This window comes from Procambarus clarkii, chromosome 82 (assembly GCF_040958095.1).
Source record: "Procambarus clarkii isolate CNS0578487 chromosome 82, FALCON_Pclarkii_2.0, whole genome shotgun sequence".
Classification (NCBI taxonomy): Eukaryota; Metazoa; Arthropoda; class Malacostraca; order Decapoda; family Cambaridae; genus Procambarus; species Procambarus clarkii.
Genome location: NC_091231.1, coordinates 12,937,070 through 12,954,401, shown reverse-complemented (window position 1 = coordinate 12,954,401; position 17,332 = coordinate 12,937,070). Strand labels below are relative to the sequence as shown.

General features: G+C 43.8%; 2 protein-coding genes across 2 annotated transcripts in view; both read left to right on the top strand.

Moving 5' to 3' along the window:
* LOC123764425 (muscle-specific protein 300 kDa-like) overlaps window positions 1-17,332 on the top strand; it is a 55,602-nt gene that overhangs the window by 16,663 nt on the left and 21,607 nt on the right. The window contains exon 2 of the mRNA XM_069316117.1: window positions 16,482-16,680. Coding sequence (XP_069172218.1) covers window positions 16,482-16,680 — 199 coding nt within the window. The remainder of the gene's footprint in view (window positions 1-16,481; window positions 16,681-17,332) is intronic.
* Window positions 2,554-5,813, top strand: LOC138358274 (uncharacterized). Its single transcript, XM_069316116.1, has 2 exons — window positions 2,554-4,702; window positions 5,092-5,813. The coding sequence occupies exon 1, from the start codon at window positions 2,573-2,575 to the stop codon at window positions 3,956-3,958; it is 1,386 nt and encodes a 461-aa protein (XP_069172217.1). The 5' UTR covers window positions 2,554-2,572; the 3' UTR covers window positions 3,959-4,702; window positions 5,092-5,813.

Below are 17,332 nucleotides of genomic sequence, written 5' to 3'. Positions count from 1 at the left end.
GCCAAGAGAGCTGTGGAAGAACCTAACAGAAGGGTGAAGCACCGTAGTTGCACAAGGAAACTTCATGATAGCAGCCTGGAGGAGCTGCAGAGGATCCTGTTAGTGAAGCCCGGAAGAACCTAAGGATATTAGGGTTGTGAACTTCCAGAGGTGGAAGGGGAAGTTCTGGTGGATTACTAGTAGGGAGTTGATAGTGTTTGGTTGTCATTAGCGTGCAAGACGCAGTGAGAGGTGAGTGACTGTTGGCATTCTTATGTCAAGGAATTTTTTATACTGAAGTATCAATGAACATTTATACTGGTATATGTTATTGCATTCAAATGCTGATTTTCTATATATACATTATCTTGCTGATAGTGCAACAGTGTATGTAGGCTTGACCAACTTGAGGAGGTTAATAGTATCAGGAGGTGAACCAGGAGATAGGATACCACTTGATAAGCTGATAATAGAGTTCTGATGGTATTGGAGTGCAACCTGATTGTGATATTATAGAGTATAGGATTCATTATTATTATATGTGTGTACGTATCGTGTATGTGCTTTGTCAAGTAAATGTGTCACAATTTGCTGGTGTTTGCCCTTGTCCTAGTGAGGCTTCCCAGGAGGTAGTAAAGAAGGAGAGAGAAAGAACCAAGAACCACTGCTGTGGACAGGGTAGGAGGTAATACTAGTAAGTCATAGGGGATTGAGGAGATCATATCACCTAAGGAGAGAGTGGGGAGTCACAGCGGCTCGAGTGGGTGTGTGCACGTGACAACGAGGCTAAGTGCTGGAGCCGCATCCCCTAAACGTGTGACGTTGAGCCCCTCTCCAAGAGCCAGAAGCGCCAAGGGTGATCTCCTAGTATAAGCACTCTGCCGAGTTGTGGGTTGGGTTGTCCATAGAGAAGGATCGACGACGACAACACCAACCAACCCACGAGTCTATAATAAATTGGGGGCCTGTGTCCGGGAGAGTGAACTGACACACCCACACCCTGTCCAAGAGTGGATTTGTACACCCTTGCTGAAATAGATAAACTGTGTGAACGCAGGTGTATATTCTCTCTCTTGGGAAGACTCACAGGACAAAGATGGATAAGGTGCAAGCGTTTGTGGAGTCAGGCAAGCCTGAGGATTTAGAAGGTTGCACGAGGGATCAATTGAAACAAATAGCAGAAAAATGTGGCATCAGGTTGAAAGCATCTAAAGTAGCTGGGATGAAGGATGAGATCCTGAGGCAGTTAAGAGCCAAAAATGAAGCGGCAGAACAAGGAGCCCAAAAAGGAGCTGAAAGTGGAAAGGAGGATGATGGGCAGGATGAAGTGAGATCCCAGGGATCGAGTAGGAGCAGCAAGAGTAGCCGCAGTAGTAGGAATAGCCGAAATAGGAGCTTGGAGAGATTCCAGTTAGAGCTCCAGATCCAACAACAGCGTGAGGAGAGACAGTTCCAGCTGGAAAAGATGAAATTAGAACTCCAGATGAAAAATGAAGCCGAGAAAGAAAAAGAGAAAACCAGACTGGAAATAGAAAAAGAAAAAGCCCAGGTCGAAAAAGAAAAAGAGAGAACAAAGCAAATGCAGATAGAAGCGAATAGAACCTTGGCTGAGCAAAGGATTGAACATGGGTTGCCAGAGAGCACCACCCAGGTATCACACCCACCAGATGTTAGGGTTAGGGAGAAGGACATTCCCTTGTTTGTGCCCGAAGAGGCAGAGAGCTTCTTCGAGCATTTTGAGAAAGTAGCCAGTATCAAGGAGTGGCCACAGGAGGAATGGGCCCAGCTGGTCCAGTTAAGATTGACCGGTGCAGCCAGGGAGGCATACACCCAATTGTCACTGGAAGAGTGCCAGGATTATGCCACGGTAAAGAGCAGCATATTGCGCTCGTTTCAGTTAACCCCAGAAGCTTATAGGAAGCGCTTCAGAGAAATGATCAAAGTTAGAGCATGTACGTTTGCTGAGACAGCAAGGGATCTGGAAAGACGATTCCAGAAGTGGATTGAGGCTGCTGGAGTTGGATCTTATGCTGACCTGAAGCAACTGATGGTCATGGAGAAGTTCTTGGAGATGATGCATCCCGAAACAAAGTTCAAGATCCAAGAAGCAGGGATAATGGAGGTGAAAGATGCCGCAGATAGGGCGGATATGATTACTGAAGCATACAAGAGCTTAAGGGAGAACAGAGTGAGAAGCGAGGCGAGACGCAGCAATGGCAGACCCAATGGAGTCTGGGGAGGAAGAAATTATGAGAGACCCAGGAGAGTCTGGGGTGAGAAAAATTTTGATAAATGGGCAGATAAAAGTAAGTACCCTAAAACTCAGAAGAGTAGGTCGCGCACTTCGTCTGAAAGTGAAGATGGAGGAGCAAAACGAGAAACTAATCGTTATCCTGGAAATCAAGAGTCCAGTAAAGCTCCACAGAGTACGAGTAGTACGTCTGGCCCGAGGAACTCCAATACGAGTGGGCAGAGTCAGAGCCGCTTTGGTACATATAGAAGAGATTTTTCCCAGATGAGATGTTACAATTGTAACGGATTGGGTCACGTGATGCGAGATTGTCGGCAGGGCAAGAGAGTTGTGACCCTGGCCATGTGTGACCCCCGAAGCAAATATATCAATGTGTTCCAAGACAAACCACAGAGAGCGAACTTAGTGAACGAGAGGTATAGGCCGTTCATGAGCAAAGGTTGGATCAGTGTAGGAGGCCAACCTGAGGTAGAAGTTGGTATCTTAAGAGATACCGGAGCTAATCAGAGCTTGATTGCGAGAAGCCTGATTGGGAATGATCGACGGTTAGCTGGCAGTGGGAAGATGAAAGTATATGGGTTGTTGTCTGAAAGTGACATGCCCGTTTGTACTGTCCAGCTAAGGTCGGAATATGTGTCGGCAGAGGTGATGTTGGGAGTGTGCCCCGACATACCTGTTCCAGGAGTCCAAGTGATCTTGGGGAATGACTTGTGCGGGACAAAGGTGTTGACAAGAGTCATGGCGGAGACTGTGCCAGAGGAGTGCCCAGAAGGCCACGGCACGGGTGGGACACCTGAGAGTGTGAACCTGACTGACATCCGAGGAGATGAGTCAGGAGACCGCCAAGCCATTGGAAACCCTGTCTCGGTAGTGAGGAAGGCAGAGGTGGCCGACAAGGAAGACGCTGGAGAAGATGATACAGTGTCGATTCAACCGGTGGAAGATATCGACGTAGATATAGCGTGGCTGTTTGATGAAGGTCCAGCCCAGAAAAATGAAGTCTCGGTGAGGTCAAAAGTGAAGATGGCCCAGCCGAAGAAGAATACTGTGAAGAGAGCGGACCTGAGTAGAGCCCAGACTGCTGAAATTAAGGGTCGGAAGGTGAACGCAACTGTGCTGAGTAGGAATGAGGAAGGATGTGGACATACAGAGGACGAGAGTAGAGCGTCAAGTGGTCCACGAGCACAGAGGCATATGGATAGTGGAGTTAAGTTGTTTGAGATGTCAAGAGTTGACATGTTCCACAGAAAACGTGAAGAAAAGATAGTGAAGAAGAGTAATAACCGAGAAAATGAAAGGAGAAGAGACAGTATGTGTGGAGAGATGCCTACGAGCACTCTAGGAGAGGTAAAGCGATATGTACGGTCGAGTGCTGTTGAGTGTAGTACAGTGCTTGAAGAAACTTTTAGGGAACGAAGAAGAGTTGAAGGAGAAAAAATGGAGTTGTATAGAGGTGAGAAATGTGAGAAGAGGATGATGATACAAGCATGGAGGAATAGAAGAAAGCCGAGGACTCGATGGAGGTCGAACAGGATGAGGTCTCGGATAAATAAGGAGACGAAAGGGAGGATAGTTGGTGAAGACGATGGAGTGAGGTATGATGACAGGAGACGGAAGTATAATGGCAGTAGATGGAAGTGTGAAGACGACAGAGGAGGTACAGACAGCAGATGTCTGACTCTGGACGGGAAGAGAAGAAGACGAGGAAACGGAGGGTGGAGACAGTAAGTAGAGTGGACCAATGGATTGCAGGCGTCCAAGGAGGACAGCCTAGCCAAGAGGTGCCAGAGAGGTCAGATCATTTGTGAGAAGAACATGTTCCTGGAGAGTTGTGAGCCGGATGTTGCAAGGAGCAACGAACTAATTGTAGACTCCTAAGAGAGTATATGGGGTGAAGAACGAGACAGCGTGGTGGCGGATGTATTATCCCGAGCTTTGCCACTGGAATAACTCTCAAAAATAAGGGGAGGGGAGTGTTATGATCTCAGCCTGCAGGAGAAACGAGTCTCCCTCCTTGAGAGTTATTCAGCAAGCCTGACCTAACTAGAAGGTCTAGCAAATATTGAGGTGATAACCCATATGAAAAAATGGCTGGTTGGATTTGTAAAACAATTTAAGATTATGGGCAGTAAGTAAGGAAATAGATAAATGACTGGCTAGGAGATGTGGACATTTTGCTGGAGGCGTGAGGCTCGCTTCCGGAGGACCTTGACCTCACTTGAGTGCCAGACATCGCAGGGGGAAGTCGCGCTCCGTTTGAGCTCCCGCCAGAAGGGAACCCCTAGTGATATATCTCGAAGAGAAGAGAAGTGTGAGGACGTACCAGCTGTGGAACCGAGCTGGGAACGTTGTGGTCTCAAGTCCTGGTCGAAGAAGAGAGTATCAAGCCGGCCAGAGACATTATTGTGGGCCGTGTGGAGCGCCCTGACCAGACGCGTCAGAGGGAAAGCGCCCTCGACCAATTAATCTGTGGTAAGCACGATAAACGCCAGTTCATAGTGATTGTTTGTAGTTGGTCGTGTGCCCAGCGACAGTAGCGATGTTTAATTATAAGTTAGACATGTTTTAATAAGGCAGAAAGCCTGAAATAAGAGAGTGGAGAGGGAGGAACACGGAGCGACGTCCTCCCCCTCTGAGCGCTGGCGGACGACTGAGGGAGCCGGCTCCGGATGGAGGAAGACCCTCCCAGCGAGTGAGGACGCCGCCGCCAGGCGAGGTGGAGTATGGACCCGCCCAAAACGGGGGAGTCCACTCTCACTGTATGTAGAGGACAGATAGAGGTTTGAGGCAAGCATATTGTGTGGTTATTTTTGTTTATGTGTTAAAGGGGAACATTTTATTGGAACGTCGATGGGTTGCAGGTTTGTCTTTGGGGAAGAAGTTGCTGAGAACTTCGAAGCCAGCAGATGATGTAGCTGATGAGACTCCAAGGTAGTGGAGCAGAGGACCTCGAGCTGTGAGGAGAAGCAGCAGTGAAGAGGAGTGTCACGTGCTTCTGTAGAGGTGGTGTAGCAGCCAAGAGAGCTGTGGAAGAACCTAACAGAAGGGTGAAGCACCGTAGTTGCACAAGGAAACTTCATGATAGCAGCCTGGAGGAGCTGCAGAGGATCCTGTTAGTGAAGCCCGGAAGAACCTAAGGATATTAGGGTTGTGAACTTCCAGAGGTGGAAGGGGAAGTTCTGGTGGATTACTAGTAGGGAGTTGATAGTGTTTGGTTGTCATTAGCGTGCAAGACGCAGTGAGAGGTGAGTGACTGTTGGCATTCTTATGTCAAGGAATTTTTTATACTGAAGTATCAATGAACATTTATACTGGTATATGTTATTGCATTCAAATGCTGATTTTCTATATATACATTATCTTGCTGATAGTGCAACAGTGTATGTAGGCTTGACCAACTTGAGGAGGTTAATAGTATCAGGAGGTGAACCAGGAGATAGGATACCACTTGATAAGCTGATAATAGAGTTCTGATGGTATTGGAGTGCAACCTGATTGTGATATTATAGAGTATAGGATTCATTATTATTATATGTGTGTACGTATCGTGTATGTGCTTTGTCAAGTAAATGTGTCACAATTTGCTGGTGTTTGCCCTTGTCCTAGTGAGGCTTCCCAGGAGGTAGTAAAGAAGGAGAGAGAAAGAACCAAGAACCACTGCTGTGGACAGGGTAGGAGGTAATACTAGTAAGTCATAGGGGATTGAGGAGATCATATCACCTAAGGAGAGAGTGGGGAGTCACAGCGGCTCGAGTGGGTGTGTGCACGTGACAACGAGGCTAAGTGCTGGAGCCGCATCCCCTAAACGTGTGACGTTGAGCCCCTCTCCAAGAGCCAGAAGCGCCAAGGGTGATCTCCTAGTATAAGCACTCTGCCGAGTTGTGGGTTGGGTTGTCCATAGAGAAGGATCGACGACGACAACACCAACCAACCCACGAGTCTATAATATCTCTCACTTAGAAACAGTATTCTCTGACTTAGAAACAGTATTCTCTGACTTAGAAACAGTATTCTCTCACTTAGAAACGGTATTCTCTGACTTAGAAGCAGTATTCTCTCACTTAGACACGATATTCTATGACTTAGAAGCAGTATTCTCTGACTTAGAAGCAGTATTCTCTGACTTAGACGCGATATTCTCTGACTTAGACGCGATATTCTCTGACTTAGAAACAGTATTCTCTGACTTAGAAACAGTATTCTCTGACTTAGAAACAGTATTCTCTGACTTAGAAACAGTATTCTCTGACTTAGAAACAGTATTCTCTGACTTAGAAACAGTATTCTCTCACTTAGAAACAGTATTCTCTCACTTAGAAACAGTATTCTCTCACTTAGAAACAGTATTCTCTGACTTAGAAACAGTATTCTCTGACTTAGAAACAGTATTCTCTCACTTAGAAACGGTATTCTCTGACTTAGAAGCAGTATTCTCTCACTTAGACACGATATTCTATGACTTAGAAGCAGTATTCTCTGACTTAGAAGCAGTATTCTCTGACTTAGACGCGATATTCTCTGACTTAGACGCGATATTCTCTGACTTAGAAACAGTATTCTCTGACTTAGAAGCAGTATTCTCTGACTTAGACGCGATATTCTCTGACTTAGACGCGATATTCTCTGACTTAGACGCGATATTCTCTGACTTAGACGCGATATTCTCTGACTTAGACGCGATATTCTCTGACTTAGACGCGATATTCTCTGACTTAGACGCGATATTCTCTGACTTAGACGCGATATTCTCTGACTTAGACACGATATTCTATGACTTAGAAACAATACTCTCTGAATTAGACACAATATTCATATCATCTATGACCGTGACGTCAAGTCTATATAAAGCCATAAATGCGAATTTTCCTCCTGATCCATTAAGTGTACACAGTGTTGGTTCCTAACCTCTACAGAGTCTTTTTTTGGAAAAGTGATCCAATGTCTGTGGAACCTTGTGATCTGTTCTACAGTTATCATTAATTAAATCAAATCCATAGGCCGTACAGGCCAGTGTGGACGGCCACAGCCTGGCCGAACATAAGCCGAGGATCTGTTAGTGAGTTATGTGTAAAATGGTTTTATTTTTCAATGGGAAACAAAGCGATAGGAGGGATGGGAAAAAGGGAGGGTCGGTGCAGCTGTAAGATTAACGAGCATTTAATCAAAGTTCGGGGGACTGATTGGACATATGCGCTTTGCAGCCTAAAGCCGCAATATGCAAGTGTTTGGACCAGCTTGCCTAATTCTTTCCCCCTAATCATCTTTATCTTCCAATTTCCTCCAGTCCCCCCGCCCCCCTTACACGTTCCTTCACTTTATTAGTGATCATACGCAATATAAATTAGCGCTACGCATCTTTAATAAAAGGCGATTCACTTTTTATTATTAAAGCTTCTTTTAGAGCCTGAGTGTACTTTTTCCTGAAGGAGCGTTAAGGCAAGCGCGCGATATAATGACTATAATTTAGATGTTGATGAAGTGATGTCGGTCGCTGCATGATTGACATCTTCGTTAAGCGACAAATTTACCGGCAGCTTGGCGAGTGTTTTCGCTAACCTCTGAGGCCATGTTTCAGCCAACCTGAGGACGGAAATTTGCATATAAAAGGAAATAGTGATATTGGTTTTGCAGAAATAATTGGTGAGAAATTATTTGTTCTCGCTCTGTCTCTCTGTCTCTCTGTCTCTCTGTCTCTCTGTCTATCTGTCTCTCTGTCTCTCTGTCTCTCTGTCTCTCTGTCTCTCTGTCTCTCTGTCTATCTGTCTCTCTGTCTCTCTGTCTCTCTGTCTATCTGTCTATCTGTCTCTCTGTCTCTCTGTCTCTCTGTCTCTCTGTCTCTCTGTCTCTCTGTCTCTCTGTCTCTCTGTCTCTCGCTTTGCAAAATGAAACATAGGTGAGGGGGTATATGTGTGTGTCGTAGGCTAGTCGGGGTCGGCCCAAGTGCCAACTTTTAATAAATCTCTGCATCAGTAGCAGCCTCCCGGTAATTTTCAGCGAGCGTGAAATGATATCAAGGATTGTGTTTTCCGTAGAGTGTTCATGAGTTTTTTCCCCGCCGTTTACTCTCGCATTTTCATTGATTTGTCGAAAACAAAGACCGTGAATTTATTCGGGCTCCAGTATCACATTTTCTGATAGAGAGATACATAGAAAGAGACAGGGAAAATATATATATATATATATATATATATATATATATATATATATATATATATATATATATATATATATATATGTAACAAAGTTCAAATAAAACAAATATATATGTGTACATACAAAAGAATGTGGGTGGTAGGAGAAGATAATATTAGTGTTCAGTGAGAAACCATAAGGTCCCCTCTGAATACTTTTTATTTTCTTCTCCGAGGCTATGGGTCCCCACATTGGCCCCAGAGGTGGTACCCTATATATATATATATATATATATATATATATATATATATATATATATATATATATATATATATATATATATATATATATATATATACTTCGTCAGAGTCTCCTTCGTCGTGTTATTTCCTACATGTTCACTATAGAAATCTGGACGTTACGTGCCGTAGGCGACGGAGTGCACATGCCTGGCTGGGAGCCAATGACAGGCCAGGAGACCTCTTGCTGCTGCTGTTGATTTTCCTGCTATTGCTGAATCGGGTGGTTCTGCGGGTGTTGCTGCTCCTGTTACTCCTGCTGCAGCTGCTGACTTTGATGTTTATGCTGGTGCTGCTGCTGCAACATCTGCTGCTGCATTGACTGCTTCTGCAGGTGCTGCTGCTTCTGTTGTTCCTGCTCCACTGTTTCCTGCTGTCATTTATTGTTACTCCTACTACAGTTACGTCGTCTGTTATTGCTGCTGTTGCAGCTGCAACGTCTGTTATTGCTGCTGTTGCAGCTGCAACGTCTGTTATTGCTCTTATTGAAACTGCAACGTCTGTTATTGCTGCTATTGCAGCTGCAACGTCTGTTATTGCTCCTGTTGAAGCTGCAACGTCTGTTATTGCTCCTGTTGAAGCTGCAACGTCTGTTATTGCTCCTATTGAAGCTGCAACGTCTGTTATTGCTCCTGTTGAAGCTGCAACGTCTGTTATTGCTCCTGTTGCAGCTGCAACGTCTGTTATTGCTGCTATTGAAGCTGCAACGTCTGTTATTGCTGCTATTGAAGCTGCAACGTCTGTTATTGCTCCTGTTGAAGCTGCAACGTCTGTTATTGCTCCTGTTGAAGCTGCAACGTCTGTTATTGCTGCTATTGAAGCTGCAACATCTGTTATTGCTGCTATTGAAGCTGCAACGTCTGTTATTGCTCCTGTTGAAGCTGCAACGTCTGTTATTGCTATTATTGAAGCTGCAACGTCTGTTATTGCTCCTGTTGCAGCTGCTACGTGTGCTGCTGCTGCTGCTGTGGCTGGCTCCTGGCCCTTCCTTGGCCGGACGGTATCGGAGAAATATGTGTATTTTTGCGTTGAGGCGCTGGTCTCAAGGCCCCCTGGCGGCGATGACGCGACATGAGGCAATGGAGACTGGCTTTCAGGGCGCTGGGGGAGTGATGGAGACTGGCTCTCTGGGGGAGGGAGAGTGATGGAGACTGGCTCTCTGGGGGAGGGAGAGTGATGGAGACTGGCTCTCTGGGGGAGGGAGAGTGATGGAGACTGGCTCTCTGGGGGAGGGAGAGTGATGGAGACTGGCTCTCTGGGGGAGGGAGAGTGATGGAGACTGGCTCTCTGGGCGCTGGGGGAGTGATGGAGACTGGCTCTCTGGGGGCTGGGGGAGTGATGGAGACTGGCTCTCTGGGGGAGGGAGAGTGATGGAGACTGGCTCTCTGGGCGCTGGGGGAGTGATGGAGACTGGCTCTCTGGGGGCTGGGGGAGTGATGGAGACTGGCTCTCTGGGGGAGGGAGAGTGATGGAGACTGGCTCTCTGGGGGCTGGGGGAGTGATGGAGACTGGCTCCCTGGGGGAGGGAGAGTGATGGAGACTGGCTCTCTGGGGGAGGGAGAGTGATGGAGACTGGCTCCCTGGGGGAGGGAGAGTGATGGAGACTGGCTCTCAGGGGGAGGGAGAGTGATGGAGACTGGCTCTCTGGGGGGAGGGAGAGTGATGGAGACTGCCTCTCAGGGGGATGGAGAGTGATGGAGACTGCCTCTCAGGGCGCTGGGGGAGTGATGGAGACTGCCTCTCAGGGCGCTGGGGGAGTGATGGAGATTGACTCTCAGGGCGCTGAGATAGCGATGAAGAATATCTACCTAAGGGAAGGAGTGTGATTGAGAATTGCTCTCATGGGACTGGAGAGTGATGGAGAATGAATCTGTGATGGAGGAAGAGAGATGGATGGTGACTCTCTAGGATGAGCAATGAATGTGAAGTTTCTCATCAACGAGTGGCAGCAAATGCAACTGCCAGCCTGGTCATCCAAATTGATAATATCTCCTTTATGCAATGACTTCATTAAGTGTGATTTGTTTACAAAAAATAAATATATCAGGTTGTATGGCCATAAACTCCCAGATGTGTTCAAATGTCAGCAATTTTCGATCTGAATTTGCGGAGTTATGACTGTCTAAAACAAAGCAACTTACATTAAACTCTTAACGACCCAAATTGCCAAAAAAACTTATGCAATTCTTTTTAATATTGCCGTGCTAATGATCTAATTTATCCCAATTCTTCATTCCAAATGTATTTCCACCATGTGATTTTCCAAAAGTTTTGCTTAGTGCCGGGGTGAGGTGGGGGTAGGGGGGGTTTGTAAGGGAGGAGGAGGGGGGGGGGATATTTGGGAAAGGATATGGGGGAAAGGGAGTAGTCCTAATGGCTGAGAACCTTTGTTTTACCTGGTGCTAAAGGGGGAGGGGGTAGAGAAAGTGTTGTGGGACAGAGCAAATAGGGTGGGAAAGGGATCTTCAGAACCAGATAGTCAACTCTCTATTTTTGCTTAGTGAAATGACTGTTGACAATTTTTGATTGCACTTCATGTTCGTCATTGGTAATTAATTAGCATATACGAGTTATGTCCTCACTGTAGGACGAAAAGTGATGGATGCTGGCTCTCTTTGGGAGGGATAATGGGAGATAGTGGATCTCTGTGTGAGGAAGAATAATGGATGCTGAATTAGGCCTTTTCCCAAGGGCCCCTTAGCCTGCTTACCAATCAATACCTAGCTATCAGTGCTTACCTGTCAGTGACTATGGTGCGTTGAGCTCTAGCTCTTAATACCCCACCAGCTAGCCGTTTAAACGTGATACATCTCCGAATTGAAAATTTTATTGTTTTTCTTAAGTTTTATATATTTTTGTCGTCATTATTTTCCATTATTTCCATTATTCGAGTAACCAAATATTCAAAGAAATTTGCACCTTAAGGTAAACTTTATTTAAATGCATTACTCTTTACACCAAAGAATAGACATGTATTTTAAGTTCAAGAGGAAAGCAGTTTGATTGATAGAGACTCCAACATCAGACTGGTCTAATGAAGATAGATCATCATTTAGTGGTGATCTATCTTCACGGATAGATAATGTAGTCACGGGATCTTATTTAGGACCATTCAATTCTCATCTGTTTCTTAAGTAATTTTTAGAAACTTTGGATATATAATTGTCGTTATTTCTCAACTACATATTATTGGAAATATGTTGATAATTAATTTCTTATTTTTATTGAACTTTCGCATGTGGATACGTAAAAATGTATCCACATACAGCATTTCAATGCTACTTTCAAGTTATCCGGATAATTTGATAGAAACATTTCTTGATGCACTCTTATGTGAGATTAATGGACATCTGATGCCACTCAGAAGACAACGTTCACTGGAGTAGGTGTAAAATAGATTTTACCAGACTTGTTGATGATGCCAAACAATAGCTTTTAAATCAATATTAAATGTAACATTTGCTCTAATTATATTTTGACAATTAAATAATTTGCGAGAGCTATTTAATACAATATTATATATGAATTATGATAATATATAATAGAATGTCTTTCCGATTGTGAAATTGTTGCAGTAACTCAAGGATATTCAGTATTACAAGCTTTTTATATTTAAGTAATGCCAGTTATCTCATTCGAAACGAATTCTGAGAATTACATGACTAGAATCATATCACAAGGAACCAATTTAGAATGTCTTGTCCATAGATCAACATTCAGGTCAAGTTCACTAAACAACAAACTATTATCTCTTACAAATCGTAGCTTCGTTGCTCTTTGATCTTAAATAGGGTGTTGTTTATCATTTCAAGTGCCTGGTACTGTATTTGTTAGCTACGCTAAGCCAGTCATAATGGCTTAGCGTATCTAACAAATCTCTATCGCATCTCTTATCATCATACTGGCTAAGACAGTCATACTAGTGCTAAGCCTGTCATATTGGCATCATGTAAACCTTCCATAAGTAACACATGAATGGTTATTTGAGGATAGAGGAGATGAGGAATGAGGCTCAAGTTTCCATCCACTCGTACCATCGGGGGATCGAACAGCGACCTGCAGAAAGCGAAACCGTTGCTTAACCGACCAGTCTAAGGGGACGAGGAGCGCGAAACATGCAGAATAAATCGATTTATTTACACCTCGTATAAGGGAAGACACAAAGTCGATGATAGGTGTGTGGCGAAGGCTTAATTAAGGCTCGCTTCGTGGCTATTGGGGGACGCTGCTAGTAGGTATGAGAGCTGATGCTAGTAGTGTGGAGAGGGGGGGGGATGGTTATGGTGTTGGTGGTGGTGGTTGGACTGTTGGCCAGCATCCAGTGGTTCTCTGAGGTATTCTTGGTCAAGCCGTCCGCTCAAGAGTGTGCCAGCCCTCCTTACTCACACTCACACAACAGGTATATATATATATATATATATATATATATATATATATATATATATATATATATATATATATATATATATATATATATATATATATATATTATATGTAAAATATTATACTTGTATATTTTATATATCACCATATACTTTTGAAGAAATTGTTGCAGTAGGTCCCTGTGGTGCTGCCTCCTAACCAGAATGATCCACTGTGTTAATACCCTCCTCCCCTTCAGGGGATAGACAGGACAATAAAACACCAAAGGTGCTTCGCTTCGCCGACTGAATATGGAAACTGAGGCTCTTCGTTACAGCGAGTTTTGATCGACGAAAATGCTTTCTTTTGAAAGGAAAACAAATTTGGCTTTCGTTATTACAACATTAGGCTTTTCTGTATCGAATTAGGTGAGGTAATTATGAGGAGAAAGCCCTAACCCAGTGTGGTAAAAGTGCACAAGGAAGGCATATGTGGATAAGAGTCATGTATATGAGGGCTGTGAGAAGAGATGTATGGGGGTGGAATAACAGTCATGTGTACATCAGGTGTGCGAGGGGGGACATATATGCAAGTTCATCATGACTTGGGACACACTCATTGTGCTGCGAGGATTATAGGATGAATCCAACTTGCAAAATATGCATTCAATTTGGAGAAAGACTTGGTCTAGCCAGTTATGGCGCGCCTCTATATCTCTCGCTATTGGTCTCACATTTCTCCACGGCAAAATTGTTTTGGCCAGAGTTAATAGTAGGGAAATCTGAGCCACGAATGGGGCATTCTGGACTGCGATCCTTTCCTCTTATAATGAAGGCGTCCGGCGTCGGCGTCGGCGTCGCTTTTGTGGTTGCTGGATTAAAGTGGAGCAAGCTTCGCGATACGTGGAATGACGCTTGCAATATTCTGGAGTGCCCCCTTGCTATATGTAAAAGAAGCCAACACGCGATGTCTTTCCAACCTCACATCGTTGGGGATGGGGAAGTTAACTTTCGCATTATGTGAAAGCTCCCCTCCCCCTCCTCCGAGAACCCCCTCCCCCACCTCTCTCTCACTGTAGAGCTTCCCCTCCGAGATGTGAGAACGCCAGGAGAAGAACGCACTACCTTTAGCTACACAGTATATAACGTTTTACGCAGTTCGAGTTCATCCCAGCCTCCCCCTCACATTAACGCAACAGCCAATCGGGTCGTGGGAGGGGAATGGCTGAGCATAAATTGCCTCTCCTCTCATAATTGTAAAGGGAGAGAGAGAGAGAGAGAGAGAGAGAGAGAGAGAGAGAGAGAGAGAGAGAGAGAGAGAGAGAGAGAGAGAGAGAGAGAGAATCAGTGTTATACATATTCAAGTCAAATGTGTTTTATATAAGAACTTGGATTTTGTTGCCTTATGATTTCTTACGATGGAATGTACTACCAGGGATCCGATACCAAGCAGATATACTAAGTGGTGTCTAATACCATTGTTAGTACCGAGCTGGGATGTGCTAGGAAGGGCCAGCAACCAGTGCTAGTACTAAGAATATATACTAGAAGAGGTCTGGTAACTCTGCTTGTACCAACAATAGGAAAGGACTTAAAATGTAAACATCGAAGTTCTCAAAGCCTGTATTACGAACTTGTTGGCTGGTATTAAATTTTTGTTTTTATTTTTAGCAGCTTGGTGCTTGTGCCAAATGTCGTAATTTTGCAAATGAACTTGGATGTGTGTTTATGTGTGTGTGTGTTTTGCATTATTTTCAGTAGATTTTATAGTGTGCTTAATATTATTTGATTTGAAACTTAGCATGCTAAAAAAAATTCAAAACTAAATTTCATCCCTAATTTTAAAAAAATTATTTGAATTTGTTCAAAATATTTTGTTTGGTTTTCAAATGAGTTTTATTGATGTTGAAGAGAAGTGTTGATTATTAACTGAATATTCAATAGTTTTATGTTATATCTTTAAAAGACTTACTTTGAAGATAATACAATCTCAGGGAGATTGTACTGATATTAGAAGATTATTTAAAAATAATAATTTCTTACATTCATGGCATCATTGAATTTGTTGATCAATATTATCATAAATTACTGAGTCGAGTTTAAGATAATTGTAATGTTTTCTGTGTTTTCTTCCTCTCTTTTTCATCTTCATTTATTACACGCCTATTCTATCTTTCTATGCCATTTTATTTCCTATATTTCGTTTTCCCTCACTCTCTTCTTCTACTGTTCCTGTCTCGTTCTCTCACCTCTCATCTTTCCCCTGCCCTTTTGTCTCCCTTTTCCCCTCACTGTTCACCCTCTACCCCCTCACTATCTTCCTCTCTCATCACTATCTCCCCTTCCTCTCACTGTCTCCCTCCAACCTTCACTGTCTTACTCTCCCTTATCTGTCTCCCCCGTCCCCTCTTCTTCTCTCTCCACCCCCTGTCAACACTGTCTCCATCTTCTCCTCTCTGTCTACCTCCTCCCATCCCTTTCCCCCCCCCCCTCTCTTCCCTATTTTTCCCTCTACTCCCCCTTCCTGTCTTCCTTCCCTTCCCCCCCCCAATTGTCTTCGTCTGTCATCCTCTTTTTCTGATTATAAACAATCTCTTACACACGGTTCCTTCCTCCTCCTCTTTCCACCTCCTCATTCCACCTCCTTGCTCGACCTCCATCGATTACTCTTCCTCGATCTTGTTTCCCGGATCGATCTTACTTCGACCTTCTCTTCTTTATCAAACTTGACTATGAACTTATTTACAATGATCAACCTCGGTTTCTTCCGATAATGCACTTCTTTCGTCTATTTCATAATCTTGTAAATTCTTTAATTATGCATTTGAACTTTCTCTTGATAAATTCTTTGGGCTTTTTCCTATGCGATTCTGTATACTTTGTGTTCACTTCTCTCTCTCTCTCTCTCTCTCTCTCTCTCTCTCTCTCTCTCTCTCTCTCTCTCTCTCTCTCTCTCTCTCTCTCTCTCTCTTCTCTCTCTCTCTCTCTCTCTCTCTCTCTCTCTCTCTCTTGGTTTCTTCTCTGTGATATCTTCCTTCCTTGGTTTCTTTTCTATGGTCTCTATCTCTTATGGTTTTTCTTCCTTTCTCTCTTCTCGTTTTCTCTATGATATCGTTTATTCTCTAACACTTTCTTCTCTGTATCTCTTCTCCCAAAATAATCGACTTAACATATTTTTTCCTTCCACTTTATTTCTTCCCCTCCTATTTATGTCTCCTATTTTTCTCTACATATTTATTAATTCATTTTTCCTTACCAATTTATCTCTCTTCTCTATCTATTTTTATGTCTGTTTTCTAATTGACCTATTAATCCTTCCCTTTCTTTTCTACCCATTTATAATCACCCTCCCATGCTTATTCATTTATTTCTTCTTATCCCCCCTTTCATTATCTACTTATCTCTCGGTTTCTATCTCTCCAATCACCCTTCGTTCTCCTCCCTCTCTCACCCCACCAGTCTCTATGTCGGGACCTGGACAAGGAAGGGACCAAGTCTTGGCTGGACATGATGCTGGAGAAGCTGTCAGCTCACAGCAACGAGAATGAGGAGAATCTCTCCGGCCGAGACAAGGCCGTCAAGGCCCAGGAGAAGAAGAAGCTGGAGGCCATGATTGAGCGCCATAACGGGCTCATGGGACCTACCATGGAGGCACAAAGTACGTGACTGGTTCATCGTCAGGGAATTGCTGATGCTGCTCACTATCTCTCCGGCTGGATCGTGATCGGTATCTCCTATTAGCTAGTTGTAAGTATGTCTCTATCTCTCTCTCTTTTCCTCTCACTATCTCCCTAGCTCTTTCAGAGCAAGTTCGGTGACGACTTCGCCAGTCGTCTGTACTCGGGTAAAACTAGAGGAGAGTTAAGTTCTCTGTGTCAGGGGCTCTGGTGCTCCTCTTGAACACAAGAGTTCAAATACAGAGGTTATTGAAACGCGTTTCCTCTTTCCAGATTTCATTGATGTTTATTGTCGTTTAGCCCTGAGAGTCTTATGCTTGAAGGCCCGTTACTTGTTGGTTCAATGTCCCTTTGATGCCCGATAATTGTGCTATTTTATATATCTCTTTCACTGTATTTTTTACATAAGGCCACAGCCAGATTAATAATAATGATGTTGTGATCGTTTAACTACTTTACCTGAAGCAGAATTAAGAAATCTCTTCTGAGAATTTAAGTGTTTTTCAGATTTTCTGTAAAGTTTGGGCAATTATAATAGCCCATAAGCACAGATAATAAAAAGGTTCACAAACAGAATTAAACGACATGTTTTCAACATGATTTGTAACTTTCTCGACTGTTATTTTCTCAACT

Coding starts and splice junctions, on each gene's coding strand:
- LOC138358274 (XM_069316116.1), top strand. CDS start 2,573: ATGTGTGACCCCCGAAGCAAATATATCAATGTGTTCCAAGACAAACCA.